At 40.1% G+C, this 23,714-nt stretch overlaps 1 protein-coding gene across 1 annotated transcript in view; it reads left to right on the forward strand.

Moving 5' to 3' along the window:
• LOC114648469 (uncharacterized) overlaps positions 1-22,635 on the forward strand; it is a 78,308-nt gene extending 55,673 nt beyond the window's left edge. The window contains exons 5-6 of the mRNA XM_028797529.2: positions 1,101-1,227; positions 15,986-22,635. Of these exons, the coding sequence (XP_028653362.2) occupies positions 1,101-1,227; positions 15,986-16,120 (262 nt within the window). The 3' untranslated portion in view covers positions 16,121-22,635. The remainder of the gene's footprint in view (positions 1-1,100; positions 1,228-15,985) is intronic.
• The last annotated feature ends 1,079 nt before the right edge of the window (positions 22,636-23,714 follow it).

A 23,714-nucleotide genomic window follows, 5' to 3' on the forward strand; every position in this document is an offset into this window, starting at 1 on the left:
TCCCAGTTGGTTCCACTTTGTTATAATACCACTAACAGTTGACCGTGGAATATTTAGCAGTGAGGAAATTTCACAAATGGACTTATTGCACAGGTGGCATCCTATCACGATACCACGGTTGAATTCACTGACCTCCTGAGAGTGACCCATTCTTTCATAAATGTTTGTAGAAGCCGTCTGCATGCCTAGGTGCTTGAGTTTATACACCTGTGGCCATGGAAGTGACTGGAACACCTGAATTCAGTAATTTGGGGGGGCTTCCCAATACCTTTGGCAATACAGTGTGTAATCAAACAGTGAAAATCATATCTAACAGTAAAAATCAAGTCTCAAATAGGTAATTTGTCAATTCTAAACTACAGTCCAGGGTGGTTCCTGCCTTGCATTTGGAGTTTCTGGGATAGGCTCTGGCACCTGATGACTTTGAAGCGAAAAAGGTGAGTAAAGCCAATGTCACATTACATGACTTCTAGTTGTGGGGTATGTCAGACTTGTTGAGTGCAGTTCCTGATCTCATCACCAGACAGTGAACATGTATATGATAGAAACTCGCTGGACATGTCAAGTTTAGTAACGATGTAAGGACTTTCCAGCCCAGTTTTGTGACAGACAATGATGTGCTGCCTGACAGAGCTGGTGCTGTGTGAAGGGTTATCAGGTATGGAGGATACAGTTGCTCTTTTTTCTCTTTTTTCCATTCTGTCATGATACATAAAACACAAAACATCAGACATCTCTTCTGTCTGTGAGCTCCAAAGCCCCCGTGTTCCTTTTTCCTGATATGCATTGTGCTTCTGGTTGAGCTTTCATTGGTTGTCAGCTCCCAGGTACACATATCATGCCTCCCGAATGACTAAAGACAAAATCAAAAATTGTCTGCCTCCAGCTCGCTAAGATTATTTAAATGAAGGCTATGACTGGAAAAGACGTCTAACGTGACATTTTCTTCTGTCATCATGTCTGCTCTGATAATTGTACAGACAACAGTGATACAAACAGATAGAATTTAAATGTATGTGTTCTGTGTAACTCAGTATTCACATGATATATAATTATACAATTCCTTTCATCTCTTTTGTGATTTACTTGAATTTATTTAGGCAGGAAGTCCAGCTGTGGGAGTGTCTCCAAGAGATCCATGAAGCAACTGGCTTGAAGCACAAGTGGGCAGGCTCAGTTGCCCAAAAGGTTTTGCAGCATTCTCTTCATATTCTCCCTGTCAGTAAGGTGAGTTAACAAACTGTCAGCAGGTATTACAAGGTGTTAGACGTAGAGCATTAACCAGTACCTGCTTTCACTTTCAGTATTCATACAAGAACCTGGATCTACACAGAGTCTCCAGGTATTCATTGTAGTCAGTCTTTTAGTCAGTCTTTTAATTGGTGTCTAACTCATGGCTGTAAAGAGTGCACATTAAAATACCATTTCCAGTTAGGGTTCTGCTTGCACTTTCCTGAAATTACCATTCCACAATATACTCAACACAATTTTTCTCCTCCTGTTAAAGATTTTCCAGATGTTTGCGAAGCCAATGGAAAGACAGAATTCCTCCATCATTTATTGGCCATGAGACCTTCTCCCATGGGCCGTATACACCTGTGGTGGATGTCCAGTGAGTATGTGTTGAAGCAGGCTGACACGGCAGGGGCACCCACAGCCCCAAAGAAGGCACTCAGAGACTTCAGAACAGACAGCAGAATTAAGCTTTATTGAATGGTGCACATATGGACTCACTTAAGATGGATCAATGAGCAAACAACTAAAAGCAACTCTTACATGTATTACAATTCTTATCACACAAGTCATTATTCATCCTCATCTGACTCCACAATATTTCACTGCTCAAATTCTGCCCCTAATTAATCTACCATTATCTCTCGGCTGGGTGGGTGTCAAACTCTTCGCTGTACATCATATCTGTCTGACAGATCCTACCTGCACCCCGTTCTTTCTCAGCACTCACCAATTATTTACAACCCAAGAGTTTACACCCCCCTTCTTATCAAGGGGCCCATCTCTTCTCAAGTCTCCTGCATGTTCAGACATTAACTTGAGAGATAATGGTGGTCTGTGGCTTATACAGGGTAATAAAAATACAGTATATAGGCATGAGCTTTTTTAACTCCTAACTCTTATATCTTAATATAATATAGTGTCTACTTTTCTCATCTATACTAATAAAAGGCAAAGCCCTCACTGACTCACTCACTCACTCACTCACTCACTCACTCACTCACTCACTCACTCACTCACTCACTCACTCACTCACTCACTCACTCACTCACTCATCACTAATTGTCCAACTTCCCGTGTAGGTGGAAGGCTGAAATTTGGCAGGCTCATTCCTTACAGCTTACTTACAAAAGTTAGGCAGGTTTCATTTTGAAATTCTACGCGTAATGGTCATAACTGGAACCTCTTTTTTGTCCATATACTGTAATAGACTGCAGCTCGATGGCCGTGGGAGGCGGAGTTGCGTATCGCGTCATCACGCCTCCCACGTAATCACGTGAATTGACTGTGAACGCAGTACGTAGAAAACAAGGAAGAGCCCCAAAGAGCGCTGAAGAAAACATTCATTACACAATTGAGAAGTCAGCGAAACAATAAGAAGTGAGCGAGTGACGCATAAATTAAGTTCATAGACCTACAAAAGGTTGCCATTGATTTGAGGCAAGATTGCTTTTCTCCTGTACAACTATATGTTGCATTCTCAACAGTAAGCTTGCACAGCTTGGTCATATTACAACCGGAGTGCTGAACTGACAACATGGTATACAAAGAGAACTATAACAATCGTAATAAACGAACAATAAAACAGCGGAGAACCTGTGGATTAAATAAAAAGGCTACTTCCTTGGCGAAGCAAGGAAAAAGGATGGCCTTATATGAGCAGGCAGTCAGCTAAAGAAGGTAATCAATAAATAACTATAATCGTAATAAACGAACAAAAAATAGCAGAGAATCCGCGGATTACATAAAGGAAATGGGTACCTGAACAGAAAAGTGAGTCTCAAATAGCTACACAATAACTATAACAATCGTAAAAAACGAACAATAAAACACTACAGAACCCCGAAGCAAGGAGAAAGGACGGCCTTATATGGCGTTCGTTTATAAAACAGCGGAGAAGCTGTATAAAGGCAGCTTCACAAAAAAACAGATCCTTAACAAATTGTTATTGGTATATTTTCCCTCAGTTTAAAAAGGTTTTCTTTTCTTCTTAATAAAAATTTAAAAGCAGTACTTTGCCGCTGCAAATATAGTGGACAATGGTTTAAAGGAGTACATATTTAAAATTGGTGATAAGAGTAAAATGTTTGGCAAATGAAGCTCTTCATAAAGAGCTAAATGAACACATTGAAGAACTATTATTTGCGTACAGCCACCGAAACTTTGTAACAGCACAAGACTTCAGATAACGTGTCTGCAAAAGAACCTAATTAAGGCCACTATTTTTACTGGCAGTGGCTCAGGGGAGACGGTTTTTATTCCTTGCATCCCCATTATACCCTCTGATCTCCCATTTCAATTCAAACGCCTCCAATTTCCAGTAAGGCTCTGCTTCGCAATGACAATTAAGTCTCAGGGACAAACCCTATAAAAGGTTGGCATTGATTTGAGGCAAGACTACTTTTCACATGGCCAACTGTATGTTGCATGCTCAAGAGTAAACTCAGCGCACAGCTTGGTCATATTACAACCGGAGGGCCGAACTGACAACATGGTATATAAAGAGATCCTTAACAAATAATTATTTGTATATTTTCCCTCATTTTAAAAATGTTTACTTTTCTTCTTAATAACAATTTTAAGGCAGTACTTCGCCGCTGCGAAGCGCGGGTATTTTGCTAGTCAAAATGGATGGATCTATAATAATAAAAGGCAAGGCCCTCACTGACTGACTGACTGACTCACTGACTGACTGACTCACTCATCACTAATTCTCCAACTTCCCGTGTAGGTGGAAGGCTGAAATTTGGCAGGCTCATTCCTTACAGCTTACTTACAAAAGTTAGGCAGGTTTCATTTCGAAATTCAAAGCGTAATGGTCATAACTGGAACATATTTTTTGTCCATACACTGTAATGGAGGAGGCGGAGTCACGTATCGCGTCATCACGCCTCCTACGTAATCACGTGAACTAAAAACAAGGAAGACATTTACAGCACGAGTCACACGCGGGAACGAAGGTAAATGACGTTAATTTTTGACTGTCTTTTAATACTGTGTGAGCATACATATTAACACATGTGCAATTAAACGTGTGCATTTACGGGGTGATTTCTGAGGCTTAAAAGCTCACCTTTTATCAAACGCGGGAAGAAAGGTAACTGACGTTGTTCACTGTCTTTTAATACTGTGTAACCATACATATTAACACATGTCCAATTAAACGTGTGCATTTACGGGGTGATTTCTCAGGCTTAAAAGCTCGCCTTTTACTAAAAAGGTAAATGCAAAACTATTTTCAATCAGTTTATTGAAACGCTCCCGTTAAGGATTGCAATAACATATTCGTGAGATAAAAGAACGAAGTAGGGGGAAATGGAGGAACAGCCGCAAACAGCGAAGAGCAAAAAATTAATTAAACAATTGAGAACGGAGCGAGTTAAGCATACAAGCATGTTCATAAGGGAAACAAAGCACGGTGTAAAACGTAAGTTTAAATTAAGTTTATAGAAACGCTCCCGCTGCGGATTGCAATAACATATTCGCGAGATAAAAGTTTCATGAGAAGACACGAGGTATAAACGAAGCACACGCCGTGGCGCAACGTTAGGGGCAACAGTTTCAACCATTCTATGATCTGCTTCTCGCAACTGAAAGACGGCACATGGCGGATGTTAGCCGACTTGCTGACCGCAACGTTAGGGGCTTCAACTATGGCGCTGACGCAACATCTCAGTGCCAACACTTTGCAGACTGTACTTAAAAGACACGCCCTCCTCACTGGACAGTTAAAAACACCAATCAAACTAACGATGACATCAAGTATTACCCAATCAAAAGTAGGAAAGGAGGCATCTTCATAAAATGCGTGTGGGATGATTTGCATGAGACGCTGCTTTAAAAAAAAATGATAAAAAAAATACGGGATAAATCCCGTCCAGTATTGATTCAAAACGGGACGCGCAATTTCATTCTCAAACGCGGCACGATTCCGTATTTTAAAGGACGGGTGGGAACCCTACAGTGCCAGGTAACCACCCATACAATCAGATTGTGATTCAGACTAGGAATGCAATGAATGTAATTACCCCGATCTACATACAAGGCGAAAGTCTTGCAACATTCAAAGATGATGGTTTGGGATAATTAGTACTTATTAAGTACAACATTGAACATAAAAGAGCTTATGAAGCCTTGAACCGAAAAAAGCAAGATCTCAGAGATCGTAAAAAAAAAAAGGAGGTAATGTCCTTTTACTCGCTGTAGATTTTAGTCAAACATTACCAGTTATTCCACGAGGGAGACCAGCAGATGAACTCAACGCGTGTTTAAAATCCATGCTTCTCCCACGGTCGGTTATATGTCGCGTGTTCTCGGGTAGGTACACCAAAAAATTTATACATTTAAGAATGTAATGGGCAAAGAAAAAATGAGGTATACCCGAAGGCACTGCAGTAGTACTCAATGTAACTTTACTTCTTAAATGTTAATGTTTTACTGTTTAATAATTTATACACTTCTTATATATTGTTCAAATTCTTTTATCAAAATACCAGTGACAGCGCAATGCACGATAACATGGAGTGAATACACCATACGCATCTGCCCACGGCCGCCCTGGTGTGCGCAGATAGGAGTTGATTCTAAAATAAAATAAACATAAAAAGAGTAATACATTCATCACCCATAAAGCGGATAGCAGACGTGACGTATTATATGTGTACCACATTTCAAGTCAATACGTGAAACGGTTTGCAAGCTACATGTGATTTAAAATCCTGGACAGACCAACGAAAAGCCACGGTAGCAAATTATACAAGAAGATTTTACTGTTTAATAATTTATATTTATATGAAATGTGCTTCTTATATATTACTTCATATTCTCATATGATAATGATGTTAATGTTGTTTATATTGATTTCTATGTTATTGTAAGTGCATCTATGTGTGTATATGTATGTATGTATGTGTATATATATATGACAGAAACACTCATAACAATGACAACACAATTACATTGACAATCATGTTACGTTATTTTTAAAATGTTTCCTTTACTTTTTCATAACCTCTTTAACACACTACTTCTCCGCTGCGAAGCGCGGGTATTTTGCTAGTATACTAATAAAAGGCAATGCCCTCACTGACTCACTCATCACTAACTCTCCAACTTCCCGTGTAGGTAGAAGGCTGAAATTTGGCAGGCTCATTCCTTACAGCTTACTTACAAATGTTAAGCAGGTTTCATTTCGAAATTCTACGCATAACGGTCATAACGGTTGACAACATCCGCCATGTTAAACTTTCTTATTTATGGCCCCATCTTCACGAAATTTGGTAGGCGACTTCCCTGTGCTAACCGAAACCGATGTACATACTTATTTCGGTGGTATGACGCCACTGTCAGCCGCCATATTGAACTTTCCAAAGGTCTTTGTTACTTATGGGCCCATCTTCAAGAAATTTGGTACACGGGTTCCCAACGCTAACTGAATCCTACTTACGTACATATATACGTCCATAGCCTGCAGCTCGGTCGCCGTGTGAGGCGGCGTTGGGTCCCCCATCCCCACGCCTCCCACGTAGTTGGCTGCCTGCCTATATAAGGCCGTCTGTCGCGCCTGTCTCTTCATTCCCTTCTTTGCTTCGCCACGGTATTCACGTCTCCCTGCTGATAACTGCAGCCTTTTTATTTAATCCACAGCTTCTCCGCTGTTTCATTGTTCGTTTATTACGATTATAGTTATTGTGTAGATATTTTAGACTTAGTTTACATTGTTCAGGTACCCATTTCCTTTATCGTTCCAACCGTACCCCCATTAACATGTCTATTGAGGTGATCACCATCGATCAAAGAACTGTCACTTACCGAGTGGTTTCCATGCCCAGAGATGGCGACTGCCTTTTCCATGCTCTGTGTTACATATTGCACAGCCATATCAGGCTCACTCTTGATATCCGGAGGAACATTGTGTCTTATGTATTGAATGACTGGGACAGGTTCAAGGTGTGGACTGATGACAGTACAGGAGATAATTATACTACACAGGAGCACTATAAGAGTGAAATGCTTAAGCCCTTCACCTATGGTTCTGCATGTGAGTTGATGGCTGCCACTGAATTGTTCGGTTGTTGCTTTCAAGTGTACTGAAATGGCCAAATATTTTACACCTTTGGACAACCGTCAATGCCTCTTAAACATCTTAGATTCACAGGTGACGATTTGAGTAGTGGACACTTTGATGTTTATGAATGTTTAAACTCTCAAAAGCTGGATGCGAAGTTATCGATGAAACCCATTTCAATTCAAACGCCTCCAATTTCCAGTAAGGCTCTGCTTCACAATGACAATTAATAAGTCTCAGGGACAGACCCTACAAAAGGTTGGCATTGATTTGAGGCAAGATTGCTTTTCACAAGGCCAACTATACGTTGCATGCTCAAGAGTAAGCTCAGTGCACAGCTTGGTCATATTACAACCGGAGGGCCGAATTGACAATGTGGTATACAAAAAGATCCTTAACAAATAATTATTGGTATATTTTCCCTCAGTTTAAAAAGGTTTACTTTTCTTCTTAATAAAAATCTTAAAGCAGTACTTCGCCGCTGCGAAGCACGGGTATTTTGCTAGTGTGCTTATAATACTTTTCTAATACGTGGAAATTACCAATTTTAAGAATACATTTTTCTGTATAGGTTAGATAAGGGGCCAGACCATCTCACTGGCACCTCTTCATCCAGAGAAGCACTGCTGAACTCCTTACCCAGATACTGAAAGTGACCCAAAAAACTGGTAATCCAAATTATGTGAAGTGAGGGTAATCAAACATCTGGATATTACATTAGAGCAATTTAGAAGAGAAAAGGCCACTCAGCCCAACAAAGCTCATCAATCATCTTCATCTAATTTATCTAAAATGATTTCAAGTCAACTTTTGAAGGTCCTAAAGTCTTACGGTCTACCTCACTTCTTCTTAAGTTACCCCATGTGTCCATATTTCTCTCTATGAAGCAAAATCTTCTGAGTCTTATCCAGAATTTACCTTATCAAGTTTCCACCTGTGCCCTCGTGGTCTTGTTGAGCTCACTTTAAAGTGACAGCTGGGGGTCCAGTAGACTAATTCCCTTCATAGTTTTAAACAAGTCAATCATGCCCTCCTCTTAATCTGTTTGCTTTAATCTTTCCTCATAATTCATCCCCTGCAGGTTTGGAATCAGCCTAGCAGGTCTTCTGTTGACTTTCTCTGGGGCTGCTGTGTCTTTTTTGTAATATGGAGACCTCCCTTGACTTGTACTTGATACATCAACGGCGATATATAATCTAACATTCATTTAGCCTTCTATATTGTGAGCTACTTTTGAAGCCCATTCTTATATTATTGCTCATTCAATATTTTAAAATAAATAGGATCATATGTGAAAAGAATGTTTTGTCAAATTTTTTATAACTACATTCGATGGCTTTATTTTTGGTTCCAATTATTTGACTAAAATAAGTAGTTTGTTGCTTAAAGCCAGAAGCAGCTCTTTTTATAGCTTCACTTTTCTCATCAGAGTTTTTAAACGTGGTCTGATGTTTAGTTTGATAATGTCTTTGTACACTTGATGTACGACACGCAACACTTTCACAGCATAACGCACACATGGAACGATCCTTTTGTTGTACAAATCCATATTCATTAGTCCAAGAGTCTGGAAAAGAGTGATTATCAAGTTTTTGTCTTTTATGAGTCGTTTTAGGGCAGTATATTACTTAATAATAACAAGAGGTTTGTTTTAATGTACAGTTAGGTCCATAAATATTTGGACAGAGGCAACTTTTTTCTAATTTTGGTTCTGTACATTACCACAATGAATTTGAAATGAAACAACTCAGATGCAGTTGAAGTGCAGCCTTTCAGCTTTAATTCAGTGGGGTGAACAAAACAATTGTATAAAAATGTGAGGCAACTAAAGGATTTTTTAACACAATCCCTTCATTTCAGGGGCTCAAAAGTAATTGGACAAATTAAATAACTGGAAATAAAATGTTCATTTCTAATACTTGGTTGAAAACCCTTTGCTGGCAATGACAGCCTGAAGTCTTGAACTCCTGGACATCACCAGATGCTGGGTTTCCTCCTTTTTAATGCTCTGCCAGGCCTTTACTGCAGCGGCTTTCAGTTGGTTTGTTTGTGGGCCTTTCTGTCTGAAGTTTAGTCTTCAACAAGTGAAATGCATGCTCAGTTGGGTTAAGATAAGGTGACTGACTTGGCCATTCAAGAATTTTCCACTTCTTTGCTTTAATAAACTCCTGGGTTGCTTTGGCTGTATGTTTTGGGTCATTGTCCATTTGTATCATGAAACGCCGCCCAATCAATTTGACTGCATTTAGCTGGATTTGAGCAGACAGTATGTCTCTGAACACCTCAGAATTCATTCAGCTGCTTCTGTCCTGTGTCACATCATCAATAAACACTAGTGTCCCAGTGCCACTGGCAGCCATGCACACCCAAGCAATCACACTGCATCCACCGTGTTTTTCAGATGATGTGGTATGCTTTGGATAATGAGCTGTTCCACGCCTTCTCCATACTTTTTTCTTGCCATCATTCTGGTAGAGGTTGATCTTGGTTTCATCTGTCCATAGAATTTTTTTCCAGAACTGTGCTGGCATTTTTAGATGTTCTTTAGCAAAGTCCATTCTAGCCCTCCTATTCTTGAGGCTTATGAGTGGCTTTCACCTTGCAGTGCACCCTCTGTATTTACTTTCCTGCAATCTTCTCTTTATGGTAGACTTGGATATCGATACGCCTACCCCCTGGAGAGTGTTGTTCACTTGGTTGGCTGTTGTGAAGGGGTTTCTCTTCACCATGGAAATGATTCTGCGATCATCCACCACTGTTGTCTTCCGTGGACGTCCAGGTCTTTTTGCGTTGCTGAGTTCACCAGTGCTTGCTTTCTTCTCAGGATGTACCAAACTGTAGATTTTGCCACTCATAATATTGTAGCAATTTCTCGGATGGGTTTTTTCTGTTTTCACAGATTAAGGATGGCTTCTTTCATCTGCATGGAGAGCTCCTTTGACCGCATGTTGTCTGTTCACAGTAAAATCTTCCACATGCAAGCGCCACACCTCAAATCAACTCCAGGCCTTTTATCTGCTTAATTGATAATGACATAACGATGGACTTGCCCACACCTGCCCATGAAATAGCCTTTGAGTCAATTATCCAATTACTTTTGAGCCCCTGAAATGAAGGGATTGTGTTAAAAAAATGCTTTAGTTGCCTCACATTTTTATGCAATCGTTTTGTTCACCCCACTGAATTAAAGCTGAAAGTCTGCACTTCAACTGCATTTGAGTTGTTTCATTTAAAATTCATTGTGGTAAGGTACAGAACAAAAATTAGAAAAAAGTTGTCTCTGCCCAAATATTTATGGACCTAACTGTATCACAGCCTGCGCTGAACACATGCTTTCTCTTTACACGTGAGTCGCACACGCAAAACAGAGGTGGGGGCGTGAATCGCAAACAAATGCGCTGTAATTAAAATATAATAACGAGATTTGTTTTAACGTTCCACGGCCTGCACTGAACACATGGTTTCCATTTACATGTGAGTTACATATGCAAAACATAGGTGAGGGCGCGAACACATGCACTGCAATTAAAATTGAATTTTTTACTATATTTTAATTCAATCAGAGGGCCATTGAAAATCATTCCGTGTGCCACACCCACATCCCTGGCTTACAGTATTATCTGTTGGGAGCACTTCTGGGTCGGAAACTAGGGCTGTGGTCCCCCAGGTAGCACCCTCTGGTGGCAGCCAAGGATCTTGAAGTCCCATGCAACCCTGCAGATGTCCAGACTGACACCTTTTGTATGGGAGAATGAACTGCTCCTGGTACTTAGCTTCACCCAGTCCATCCATTAGTCTTTTATCCCCTCAGGGATGAGGATCATAAGACATCCCAGCTGAGTTGCACCTCCATTTACAGAGTCTTTCCATTAGGGGAAGGCCAGCAAAGAATCACCTTCCATGCCCAACGGGATGCTTGTCCATCTTCCATGGCCCTCACAATAGATAATACTTTGACACCAAGGAAAAGTAAGACTTTACAGATGTTCAAGAAAAAAATAATAATCCCACCCTGACCCCCCAACACACACAAGAACATTTGGCTTGGCTAATGACGACAGAGATGTTAAGGTCTAATAACAGGCTTAGAGGTAAGAGCAGGACAGTTCAGATTGTGGTCAAATCTGTCCAAAGGAGCCACAGGTTTACATTCAAAGGATTTTTTAACATGTAAATAAAGCAGGTCAATTTGGTATTATTCATGAGTAATTTTGCTGTTGTTCCTTCCAAAGTCATATTGTTGCACTCACCACATATTATAACTCTGGACTGATTCATCATTAGATTCTTGGTAGCCAATTGAACCCCATTTTCTAAAGGAGGAATATAAACATTACATATGATGTTGTAACTTATTACCTTAGGCAGAAACATTGGACCAGTTCCTACAGCCAATATTTCAATATCCATATTACACATCTTAGTTTAATCGTAACAGGCTTCCTTTTTACATTCCTCATTCACATAGATAATCAGTCCCTCTCCTGCCTTTTTCCACTCTGTCTGATTCCATCAGGTAAAATCCATCCAGGATTAAAACAGAATCTAATAAAATAAGTATAAGACATCTGTCTGTAAAACAAAACGTCATAGTACCTGAACACACCATGACACGACATGAGAGCTGACAATTCATCCATCTTATTTCAAAGTGATCCAATATTCCCCAGTATAGTGAAAGCAGATCAGTTCTGAAACCATTTTGGCTCTTCACCCTCTCCATCTTTGGATGAACTGCTCCTCCAGTAAGGTGAAACAGAGCTGCCCAGGTACTCAGGAATATTTAATATTAGCTACCTGAAGATTTTTGGTGTTGCCAACGTAAGGTAGCCTTCAGATCCTCTTGGCCATCCCTTAGACTTTGCCAGAGTTCATAGGTTGTCTCAAAGGTATTTGATACAAGTCATCCAGAGCTCAGGTTTTTGACGAGAGCAGCAGATTATTTCTAAATTTAAAATCCATTCTTATATGATTTCTCCTGTCCATCTAATTTTAACATTGATTTTTAAAATGTTAATCAAAAACTAGTAACTAGTAAGAAAAAACAGAGAGGTCTTTTTACTGAAGTTGTCATACAGGAGTGATATTGGTGGAATGGTGTTGAGGATGCTGCAGCTCCCTCTATTGGACCGCATGCCAGTAGTAGCTGGTGACCAGTAATGTTGTTAAGATGACTTAAAGTGATTCAGACGTTGTTTACAATGGTGCAGCCTAGAGAGTTAACTTTTTTTATCTTAAATGTGCGGAAGGGCTTCTGCTCTGATTTATTGGCCATTAGAATTTGAGAGTTGGCTTGTGGTGCACAGTAGCTGTAGATTTGTCACTTTGATGCCACACATATAATAATGATTTGGCATATCCAAAAAGCACAGCAAATGTTGGTTCACTATTAATTACACAACAACAGATGGTCAACACATTGTTTCAAATAAACACATAGACATATTTTTTTTCCTCAAAAAACAAAACTAAAACCAATTAATCATTAGTCATAAGGAGTTAAATAATGATCTATAATCGATACTGGACAGTATTCATGGCACTGGAGAGTGTTGTTTGTTGCTTGGACATGCAAGTAAGAATTTCACTGCACTCTGCAGACGTTATACTTTAATGATTATAATTAAAAAGTAATTTCTATCTGTGTGGGTGTCCAGTCCCCTCGAGCAATCTGATTGGTTAGTTTTGCTGTGGTTGTTCAGTCAAATGTGACCAAAACAGGAAGCACCGGGCAAGAGAAATTGACACTCACAAGAATACCGAAGAAAAGCGTAGGAGGAATGCTGAGAGTCGCCTTCAGACATGAGAAGTATTCACAAGAATACGAGTGATGTTTTCACAGTGGATTTATCACGGGTGGTAGTCAAAAAGCAGAGAGGAGGAGAGCATTGTGCTCTAAAATAAGAGAAGCAAGATTTATAGAAATGAGATCAAGAGAGGCAAGACAGGTTGAGACAAAAAAAATAGGAGTAGGACAAATGTTGAGGGTACACGTAATGCAAAAATATCAAATATCAAAAATGTTTACATTTATTCTATGACTCGTCTTTGACAGGTAGCACAGCAAGTGATTAACGTTTTGTCAAATTTATGAACTGTAGAATACCCTGTTTGGAGGGGTGCGGTTTGCATTCCACCCTATTCTCCCTGGAACCCACCCTCACATTGGCTTGAGTTTTTGTTTTCTTCTCCTCTCTCTGGGCATCTGACACTGCGTATGTAATCATATTGGACTCTGACTTTTGCATTAATAACTATTACAGATTTACTGTAAACACTAAATTCGGTACAGTCAATAATAATTTAATTTCTGCCTAATTTTGTTAATCTTCAATTTTTCACTTTGTAATTGTAATTTTTCAGGAAATAAGTTATTTAGATAGGGGTAGAATCTACACAGACAGGGACTGGGCTGATATTCAAACTCAAGTCTGAATGGCCTAAATTCATGACATGAAAATTTCACCTAAATCATTGTCTGAGACGCTTCCTCAATTATTAGAGCCATTAACAGGAAAAATATAACCATAAGAAAATATATGAGAGAACAAGTAAGCCATTCACGTACAGTGCCTATAAAAAGTATTCATCTCTTTGGAAGTTTTCACATTTGATTGTTGTATAACATTGAATCCTAGTGGATTTAATTTGGCTTTCTTCACACAGATCAACAGAAAAAGACTCTTTAATGTCAATGTAAAAACAGATCTCTGCAAAGTGAACTAAATTAATTACTGTATATACTCATGTATAAGTCGGGTCTTAAAACCCGAAAAATCAATCATAAAATCAGACCCCGACTTATACGCCCGATCAAAAATGTGACAGTTACATTTTTTTTTACATCTTCTTGCTTCCTCAAATCTCGCATCAGTTTCTCAGACGCATCTAATTTTGTTGCAGCAGTGCAGTTACCAATTTCTTTTGCTACTTCAACGACTTTTAATTTAAAACCAGCTTCATATTTTCTTCTGATCGAACGCTTCACCATAGATAAGGGATGCTCTTACGATAAAGGTGTATGAGGGTGTGAGATACAAAAAACACAAATCAGTGCAAATGTGGTCACGTAGGCTCAATACATAGAAAAAAAAAGTCAGTGTGCTCCTTGGTTAGGTTCTCAGGTTGGTGTTAGCAAATCATAATCTCTTGGACCAACAATGTGAGTTTTCCAAATTCAACTTATAAGACCGACATTATAAAATACCAGAAATTATATGATAAAATCAAGTCACGACTTATCCGCAAGTATAAACGGTACAAATATAAAACACTAAATAATTGACCACTTATTTTGACACCCCTAAATCCTTACTGGTGCAGCCAATTAGTTTTAGAAGTCACAGAATTAGTTCAATGATGATCACCTGTTTGGGATTTTAATTGATTGGAGTATAAATGCAGCTTAGCTTGATGGTCCATCTTGTAGTGAGTCAATATGGTGGCCTAACCAATACCATGAAGATAAAGGAACACTCCAAGTAACTCTACTGAAAGTCAAGGGATGGAGACAAGAAAATCTCCAAGTCACTGAATATCCCTTGGAGTCCAGTTAATTAAATCATGAAGGAATTGAAAGAGTATGGCACAGCTGTAAATCTGCCAGAGCAGACCATCCACAAAAACCGAGTGATCATGCAGGAACAAGACTAGTAAGAGAGGCCATCAAGAGACCTTTTAGAACTCTGAAGGAGTCACCAGCTACAGCGGCTCAGCGAGGAGAGACTGTGCAGACAACATGATACCTGGGTGCATCACCAGTCACAGCTTCATGGAACAGTGGCAAAGAGAAAGTTACTGTTAAAAAAATGCAGAAGGCACGTGAGAGACTCTCATAGCTAGAAGAAGGTTATATGGCCTGATAAGACCAAAATTCAGCTTTTTGGCCATCAGGTTAAACACCATGTCTGAACTCCACATATTATTATAAGCACACTATTCCTACTTTGAAGCATGCCGGTGGCAGCATCGTGAGGGATGCTTCTCTGCAGCAGGCCTTGGAAGACGTGTGAGGGTAAAAATGAATGCAGCAACATATGGGAAATCCTGGAGGAAAACCTGATGGAGTCTGCAAGAAACATATGCCCTGGGAGAAGATTTGTTTTCTAGTATAACAAGGACCTCAAGCCTAAAGCTAAAGCTACACACAGGAATGACTTGAAAACAATGTGAATGTCCTGGGGTGCCTGAGTCACAGTTCATATGTCAATCCAATTGAGGATTTGTGGTTGGACTTGACAAAGGCTGTTCACTCAAGATCAATGTGCCACCAGAAAGAGCATGAGCAGTTTGGCAATGAATGGGAAGAAACTGCCCGAAAGACCGTGGGTCTGAAGGGTGCAGTTATCCCTCACAAGTAGAGTAGTGCAGCAGTGTCCCTAATAAATAAGTCAATTCAGATTTCTATACATTCAACAAAAAAGAATAAAAACAAGTAAGCCCCCATCTCACACTACAATCATTCTCAGCCACACACATTCTGTTCTGACGCTCAATGTCTCCAACCCTCTTGCACTGCTCCAATCCACAGAGCTCACTCCAGCCTCTTACTATAGAATTTGGTGTGTTAACATCCTGCCCAGGGTTGACAATTGCATTGTCTCTTATTGCCAAGATGGGTAACCGCCCCAGATTCTGAGGACATTACGTTAAGAAAAATAATTTGTTATTTTTTGTGCCTTACAGGAAAATGAAACCCAGTCACAACCAAGTGGGTGCAGCCCCCCTCATCACCTGAAAACTTCATATCAGCAGTCACCATGTGAATGGCAGACCTGGGCAAAAGCTGCCTTTGACATCAACAGGAACTTGCTGGCTTGAATTCTCCTTCTCTGTCTTATTTTCTATTCTAATCTTCATGCAAAATTTAAAATAATGAGCGATTTTATTTTTGTACTGTATATGGAAACTTACTCAGCAAAGACTATTGTCACAATAGGCTGGAAGCCTGTTGTTAGATTGATGGCGGTGGAGGAGACATGTCATAGTAGAAGGTGGGAAGATCTGTAGAAGCCCTTTAACTTTTCCCGATTCACTCCGACCCCTGGGGTCAAAACCAGCCTGCCTGCTCTAAAAAAAAATGAAGCTCACTCTCTGTTGTGTGAATTTCAGTTTAAGGCACTTCTGTTTTCAGTCTGCAGTGGAGGATTCTGTCCAAGGCAGGGAGGACTGAGCTATGTGCATTCAAGCCAACTGCATAGCCACCATTACAAACACAAATTGATGGTATACAACACTGCACATTTCTTTTTAAGATTATGTAAAATGGGAACAAACTGACCTGTTGGGAATGTGTGTAATGGTAACAGCTGGACGTATGCTTCTCATAAGAGGATTTCCACAATCTGAGTCACCCAAAAATTCACAATGTTTGGTACGAAATTTAGCAAAAAAAAAAAAAAGAAAAATAAGTACAAGAAATTATATAATTAGCACAGAGTGCTGTTTTCCTAAAAAAAAGGAAAAAAATTGTTCTTTTACCAGAACCTTTCTAGATGCAGGGTTATTTTTATGAAGAACAATCCTGTTTCTTATTCACTCCAGGTCAGGAGGTCCTCAGGTCTTCTAGGCCCACAGTGGCTGCAGGTTTTTGTTCCAACCCAACTTCTGAATCAGAAGCCCATCCTTGCTAATAAGAGAACTTGTTATTTAATTTTATAGCTTTCATTCGGCCGTGTCAGGTCATTCTTATACTGTAGGGTTTTCCTTTCCAAGCTTATCATGCAAATGATTTGTGGCACAGAAGGGATCATTAATTCTAAATGTTCACTTTCTTCTCTTTCATTTTTTTTCCCATATCCATATTACTAACCGAGAATGGTAAACCGGATGGCATGGACGCAGGTACACGGCGATGGGACCATGAGACATACTGTGTAGGCACGTACAGCACGCATCTCATAAACCGCAAGCGAAGTCGTATCCACCGCGAACGAAGGAGTCACGGCCCAAAAACGAAAGAGCTCAACTGACGTGAATGAGAAATGAAGCAACAACGCGCCCATAGCTAATGACACAGCCACACAAAAAAGAGGATTCTGTGCTGCAGCCCAGATTCAAACAGAAGAGGCTACAAAGGCCCCACAGGTCCACAAAGATAGTACGGAAGGCGCGGGAAAGTACGAAAGGCAAAGGCACCTATACAGCATAGTGAAACCCGACATAGTACGGAAGGCGCAGGCGTCACCGCCATATTATGAGTGGCACTACTGCAGAGTGAAGTTAGGAATAATGTGCTGCTTGGGATTGTACAAACCGCTGAACGCTTTACACCAAATTCAAACACAATACAGCTCAACGATACAAACACGAGCCCACCTGGATAAGATCAATGAACGCAGGTGCCTACAACGTGCGTCTGAAACTGCGGAAGCAAAGCAGGCACGGGTTCAAAACGAACGAGCTCGACTGACGGATATACAAACACGAGCCCGCCTGGATAAAATCAAAGAACGCAGGTGCCTACAACACGCGTCTGAAATGCCGCGGGCACGGCTCCAAAACGAACGAGCTCAACTAATGTATTTCAGGATACCCAACACCAGGGGTAGGCAAGCGAAGTGAGCAGGGGGTGGAGCCCCCTTGTATTCTATTAAACAGACACCAGATGAAAACAAGTTATTTGACCCAACAAGTTTGCCAATCCTACCCACTTAATTCCACAAAATAACATCAAGTGGAGTTTTGAAAGTCTCTAAAGTCCAACTGTCTAATTTATTCCATGTGTCTATGGTTCTCTGAGTGAAGAAAAACCTCCTAATGTTTGTGTGAAATTCACCAGTTATACGTTTCCAGCTGTGTCTCCATGCTCCTGATGAACTCATTTTAAAATAACAGCCTGGATCCACTGCACTAATTCCATTCATAATTTTAAACACTTCAATCATGTCTTCTCTTAATCTCCTTTTGCTTAAACTGAAAAACTTTGCAACATTTGTGCAAAATTTACTGATAGCAAGTTTCCAACTGTGTCCCCGTGTTCTTGATGAACTCATTTTAAAAAAACAGCCTGGATCCACTGTATTAATTTCCTTTCAATATTCTTAAACACTTCAATCATGTCCATTTGCTTAATCTAAAAAGCTTCAACTCCTTCAATCTCTCCTCATACCTTTTAGTCCCGTGAAGCAGCCCAGTCACTCATCATCTGGACATTTTCTAGTGCTGTTTTATCTTTTTTGTAATATGGAGACCAGAACTGAACACAATACATCAGTTGAGGTCTTACCAGGGCATTATATAACTTAACCATAACCTCCCTTGGCTTGTACTCCACGTCTCATGATTTATAACCTAACATCCTATTAGCGTTCTTGATCATTTCTGTAGACTGCTCTGATCTTTATAGTGATGAGTCCACTTTGACTCCCAGGTCCTTCCCATAAGCAGTATCAACAAGTTTGAGACTGTCCGTTGTGTACTTCAAAATGAGCACACAGAATGGTGGGAATGGGACCAGGTTAACTGGTGAACTGCTGCCTGTTTTGTCATTTGCATCTCATTTTTAATTAGCAGCTGGCTAAGAAAATGAGAAGCAATTTTATATAATATGGAGAATGCAGCTGGTTCAGACTAAAAGAAGCAAGTAAAGGTCAGGAATCTCAACAAGTGAGTAATTGCTTCAGCATCACTCACTACCTTCTATTTAAGACACTGGGTTTGACCAAAAACTAGCAGCTACTGGGACCTCCAGGAATGAACTTGAGGACCACTGCCTAAGAGGCTGCATTACACTCCTTTCATCAGCTTGTAGCAAATCCTTACCTCTCTGTTTACAACGCCCAGTTGATCCTTTGGGAGTGAATAGCCATTGAGAACTTTTATGAAAGTGGAGGGACAAGAAGCACCAGCAGTATTATAATTTGACAAAGCCATAGCGAATCTTGCAGAAAAAAAGTTTGTAAGCTGGTACCAGAGAGCAAATAAAACTGTAGAAAGGTGTAAGCTGGCAGGCTGCTAAGGGTAACGTAACATTGCAGAGTGTTAACATCATGGCATTGATTTATCCCACAACACCAGGAATGCAATATATGAATGCAGCCAATTATCTCAATATAACTTGTCGACAGTTAGATGGGTTCTGTACTGCCAAGTGGTGGTACAACAGCAGGCCACAAGGGCAAAAAGTAAAGGATGGAAGATACCAAACCATACCTCCCGGGGAAGGTTGTGGGGAGCTGGAGCCTAATCCAGCATACATAGGATGCAGGGCAGGAATAATCCATGCAAGTGTCAAAACCAGAAAGTTAATCCCATCTTTTGGTCAAAACCAAATGTTAACCAAAGCTTGTTGTCAGAAAAACAAAGTCTTGAGATCCTTTGCCTTAAATCAAATCCTGAAGCACTGAGAAACAATGGCTAGAACTCAAAAGCTTGAATGACATTTGTTGTGTGCTGCCAGAATGCACATCGCCGCTCCAATGATCCCACCAGATGCAACCACCGTGACTGTGTCCCCTAGCTGTACTAGCACTGAGAAGGTAGTAAAGAAATTTTAAATAAAGGATCAGAAGAAGAGATGACCATCAGAAAAACCAGCAAAGAAACATAACCAGGGAGTCAATGAAGCACAATCATGAATCTAAAATCAAACTGAAAATATGAAGTACAGAAAGTACACGTTATTCTTTTGTTAGTTTTTTTTCCACAGACTCAGATATAAAATGTCCATCGAGACAACTGTTTCAGCTTTCAACAATTGACCTCTTGGAGTTGTCACCCCCAAGTTTACAATCCTGGCAACAGACCTATATCATAACGATGGAATTCATAAAATGGTGGCACCCAAAAAAAAAAATTAAATGCAGTTATGGAATATTACTAACAAATCATAAGACCCTTAAAATTACCTAAAAACTGACATTTTAGCTTTGGAATTAGAATTGCTAAGTATGAGAACCTCAGAAAATAGGCCTAAATCACCAGAATCCATTCAGGATAAGACACAAAAAAATTAAAGAAAAATGAAAAATTTAGGGGTGTCACAGTGGTGCAGTGGGTAGCGCTGGTGCCTCTCAGTTAGGAGACCCGAGTTCACTTCCTGGGTCCTCCCTGCGTGGAGTTTGCATGTTCTCTCCGTGTCTGCTTGGGTTTCCCCCCACAGTCCAAAGACATGCAGGTTAGGTGCATTGGTGATTCTAAATTGTGCTTGGTGTGAGTGTGTGTGTGTGCCCTGTGGTGGGCTGGCGCCCTGCCCAGGGTTTGTTTCTTGCCTTGCGCCCTGTAGTTAGGATATAGCAGGATGGATGAAAATTTTAACACCGGCAGCCACACAACACTTTGTGGCAATGAGACCACAAAATAGTGAAGCCTGCAACGTAAACGTAATGGTAATTCTAAAAACAAATAATACTTTAAATTAACAAAATGAGATATTCCCAACAGGTTCTTCAGTGTACTCACCTACTAATTTACTTTTTTAATGGGATAATGCTCAATGACTAAACGTCTTAGGACATTCCAGGAACGTGACACAAACTTTAGTTTAATTTAGGGGTCTCATTGTTAACCAGCTTATAAGGCAGTGGAGCATATGGGCGAGGAGATGGAATGTGAAGGGATCTAACACCAGCTAATTTGTAGAAACCGTACATTAGAGCTGACACAGGCCAGCAACCCAGTGCAACACTTCTGACACCCACTTGGTGTCATTCCACAATGAATGAAGGCATTTCTGAAAGCAAATGGGGGACAAACAAGCCATTAGGCCACTTGATACATAACCACCATAGGAAGTCTACGAGAATGATCTACTGTGTTACTTATAATCTTTTTTGTTTTCTCATACATAGCAAGTAGCACAACAGCTTCCTCTTGAGGTGACAAGCAGAAAGAAATCTTTATGACCTTTCTTTTTTAGATTATGTTATGTCATATACTTAACTCTGCAGATCAGACAGAAGTTGTATGTATTCCCCTGCTAAGCACTGTGCAATGTTTTAGAATGAGGGGACTTGGAGCACAAAACCCCTTTTAGTTTGTGCAGTAGGCTACTTTGATTTGTTAACCTTTCATGGTAGCTTAAGCCTACGTTTTTACATCAAGGATGACATGACGGGACAGCAGTTAGTGGTGTTGTTTCACAGCTCCAGTCCCGGTCTGTACGGAGCTTGTACATTGTCTTCGTGTCTGTGTAGCTTTTTCTCCTACATCCTAAAGGTATGCATATTTGATCAATGGGAGTCTCTAAATTTACTCTGTGTGGGTGCATGTGAGCGTATCGTGGTGTCCCATCCAGGGTTTTTTATTGCCGTGCTTCTGATGCTACCAGAATAAGCTCAGATCTCTAGTACTCTGATGTTGATTAAACAGAAACGAAAATGGAGGAAGGTTCCATCAGCTGATTTAATTCCAGTCATGAATTGTGAAAGGTTGTGACATTTAACAACTACAGTGAACAAACACAGCTAACACAGGTGGATGTTCTGCACCATGGTTAGGGCAGATCAGACTTTTCAGGGCTGGATGAAGCACAATTAAAGACCTGAGTGGAAACATCTTTAGGACTGCAGGGAGACGGAGCCTATCTCAGAAGCTTTGTGTTCAAAGCAGGAGGCAACACTGGATGGGTGCTGATCCATCATATCCAATGGGAACAGTTTTTTGAAATTCAAACTGGGCCAGACAAGGACTATTGTTAAAAACCTTTTTTTTTTATTGTGATCTATCTGACAATCTTGTTTTCTTTGTATTTAGGAATAACTGACTAACACTGATATCTCCTCAACTGCAGGCACCCAGGATCAATTCATGGCCTGTCGTGTTTTTCTGTGGAGTTTGCATGTTCTCCAGATGTCCAAATGTTTGTTTTAATGGCCAATTCTCACACATTCCAAAAATGTGTGGATAAAATTATTGACAAATCTAAACTGTGAAAGAATGTGGGTGTGTGGAAGAGCGTGTAACATCTACCATTACTTCCTACCTTCCTTCCTTCCATTTGGTGTTTCCAGGACAGGCACCAACTCTTTGAGACCTTAAACTGAACAAGTGAGTTTAGAAAATCAACAGATGTTCATGGAAATGAAACTTGGCTTTTAAACCATTACAATAATCTAAAAGGGGTAAATGATTTACTACACAGTATATGAGTGAACTTGAGGTTTTCTTTGGATTGGTTACGAGTAGACGCTGCATTAACCTGGACAGGAAATGTTCAAAGAAAATATTGTACGGTTTAGTTTAATTGTTTATTAACCATAAGTAATCTCACTTGCAACTAAATATGTCAGTACTGACAAAAAACAACTATTTTTTGGCAATATTCATTAGAAAATTAAAATCTGTAAAAGTTTGAAGATCTTGTAACCTTAATAAAAAAGACAATAAACTGCTAATAGGCAAAGAGACTGATTTTTCTTGGGAGGTGGGTGGGAACTGTTGACTGTCAATAAGATGTACGATACGTTAAAACTGTAAAATACTGTGAAATGAAAATTTCTGCATTTGTCAATCACAGAAACATTGAACACTGCTCATCAAAATAATAAGAGTTCTACCAAAGTAGAGTGAATGTCTCCTCCTGCATATGCTATTAATTCTTCCAGAGGAGAACATCAAGCTTATTGTCTGACTAACATTAAATGAGACATCATAATATTAAGATGATTCTGCAGAATAATAAAAAAGAGACATAAGGATTCAGCATCATACTTGGAAGAAGGATCAACCTGGCAAAGGAAATTGGAAATGGCCGCTTCTATATAAATGTGTCTATTGGCTGACTAATCTGTAATCTGTTCATTTGTCTGGTCGCCTATCACACAAGAACGGCTGAACAGATTTTCATGACATTTTGCATGTGCGATGCCACTGGTCCAACTTAAAATATCAACTATATGCAGTACTGGGGAGAGGTTGTAAGAAGGGGTGGAGCAATCCAAAAAACATTGCTGACGTGGGGACTACAGTTCCCATCAGGCTGCAGCAAAGTACTATGTGGCTGATGGGAGGACACCATTATCAATGCACAAAGAGCTTTGTACTGGCCATAATGGGATCTAATCTAAGACACTAGGTACTGAGTTTTATTCAAAACTAATTTGGATAACAATTTTATTGCCTTGCTGAGTTATTGATTTTGTCTCATCAAAGGAATGTAGCCATTGTCACACACGTGTGCGTGGGAGGCAGCTAAAGGGTCTAAATGAGAGTAATTCCACCCCAGACCAGGGGGTGGCATAGTGCACTGACATTTTTCCTCACTTTCCTGCAGACCGTTCATGAGAAATTCCACCTGGCCTTAATGACGTCACTTCCAGTTCCAGGTCCTTGGATGGTGTCACTTCCGGTGAAGAACCCTTGACCAAAGAGACTTCCTGTTCCAGCCCTTTTGATGATGTCACATCCGGGTTTGAACCTGTGGAAGAGGACCCTTCCGTTTCCGCCCTTTATGACTTAATTTCCTTTACTGGCC

Source organism: Erpetoichthys calabaricus, chromosome 1, assembly GCF_900747795.2.
Source record: "Erpetoichthys calabaricus chromosome 1, fErpCal1.3, whole genome shotgun sequence".
Taxonomy (NCBI): domain Eukaryota; kingdom Metazoa; phylum Chordata; class Cladistia; order Polypteriformes; family Polypteridae; genus Erpetoichthys; species Erpetoichthys calabaricus.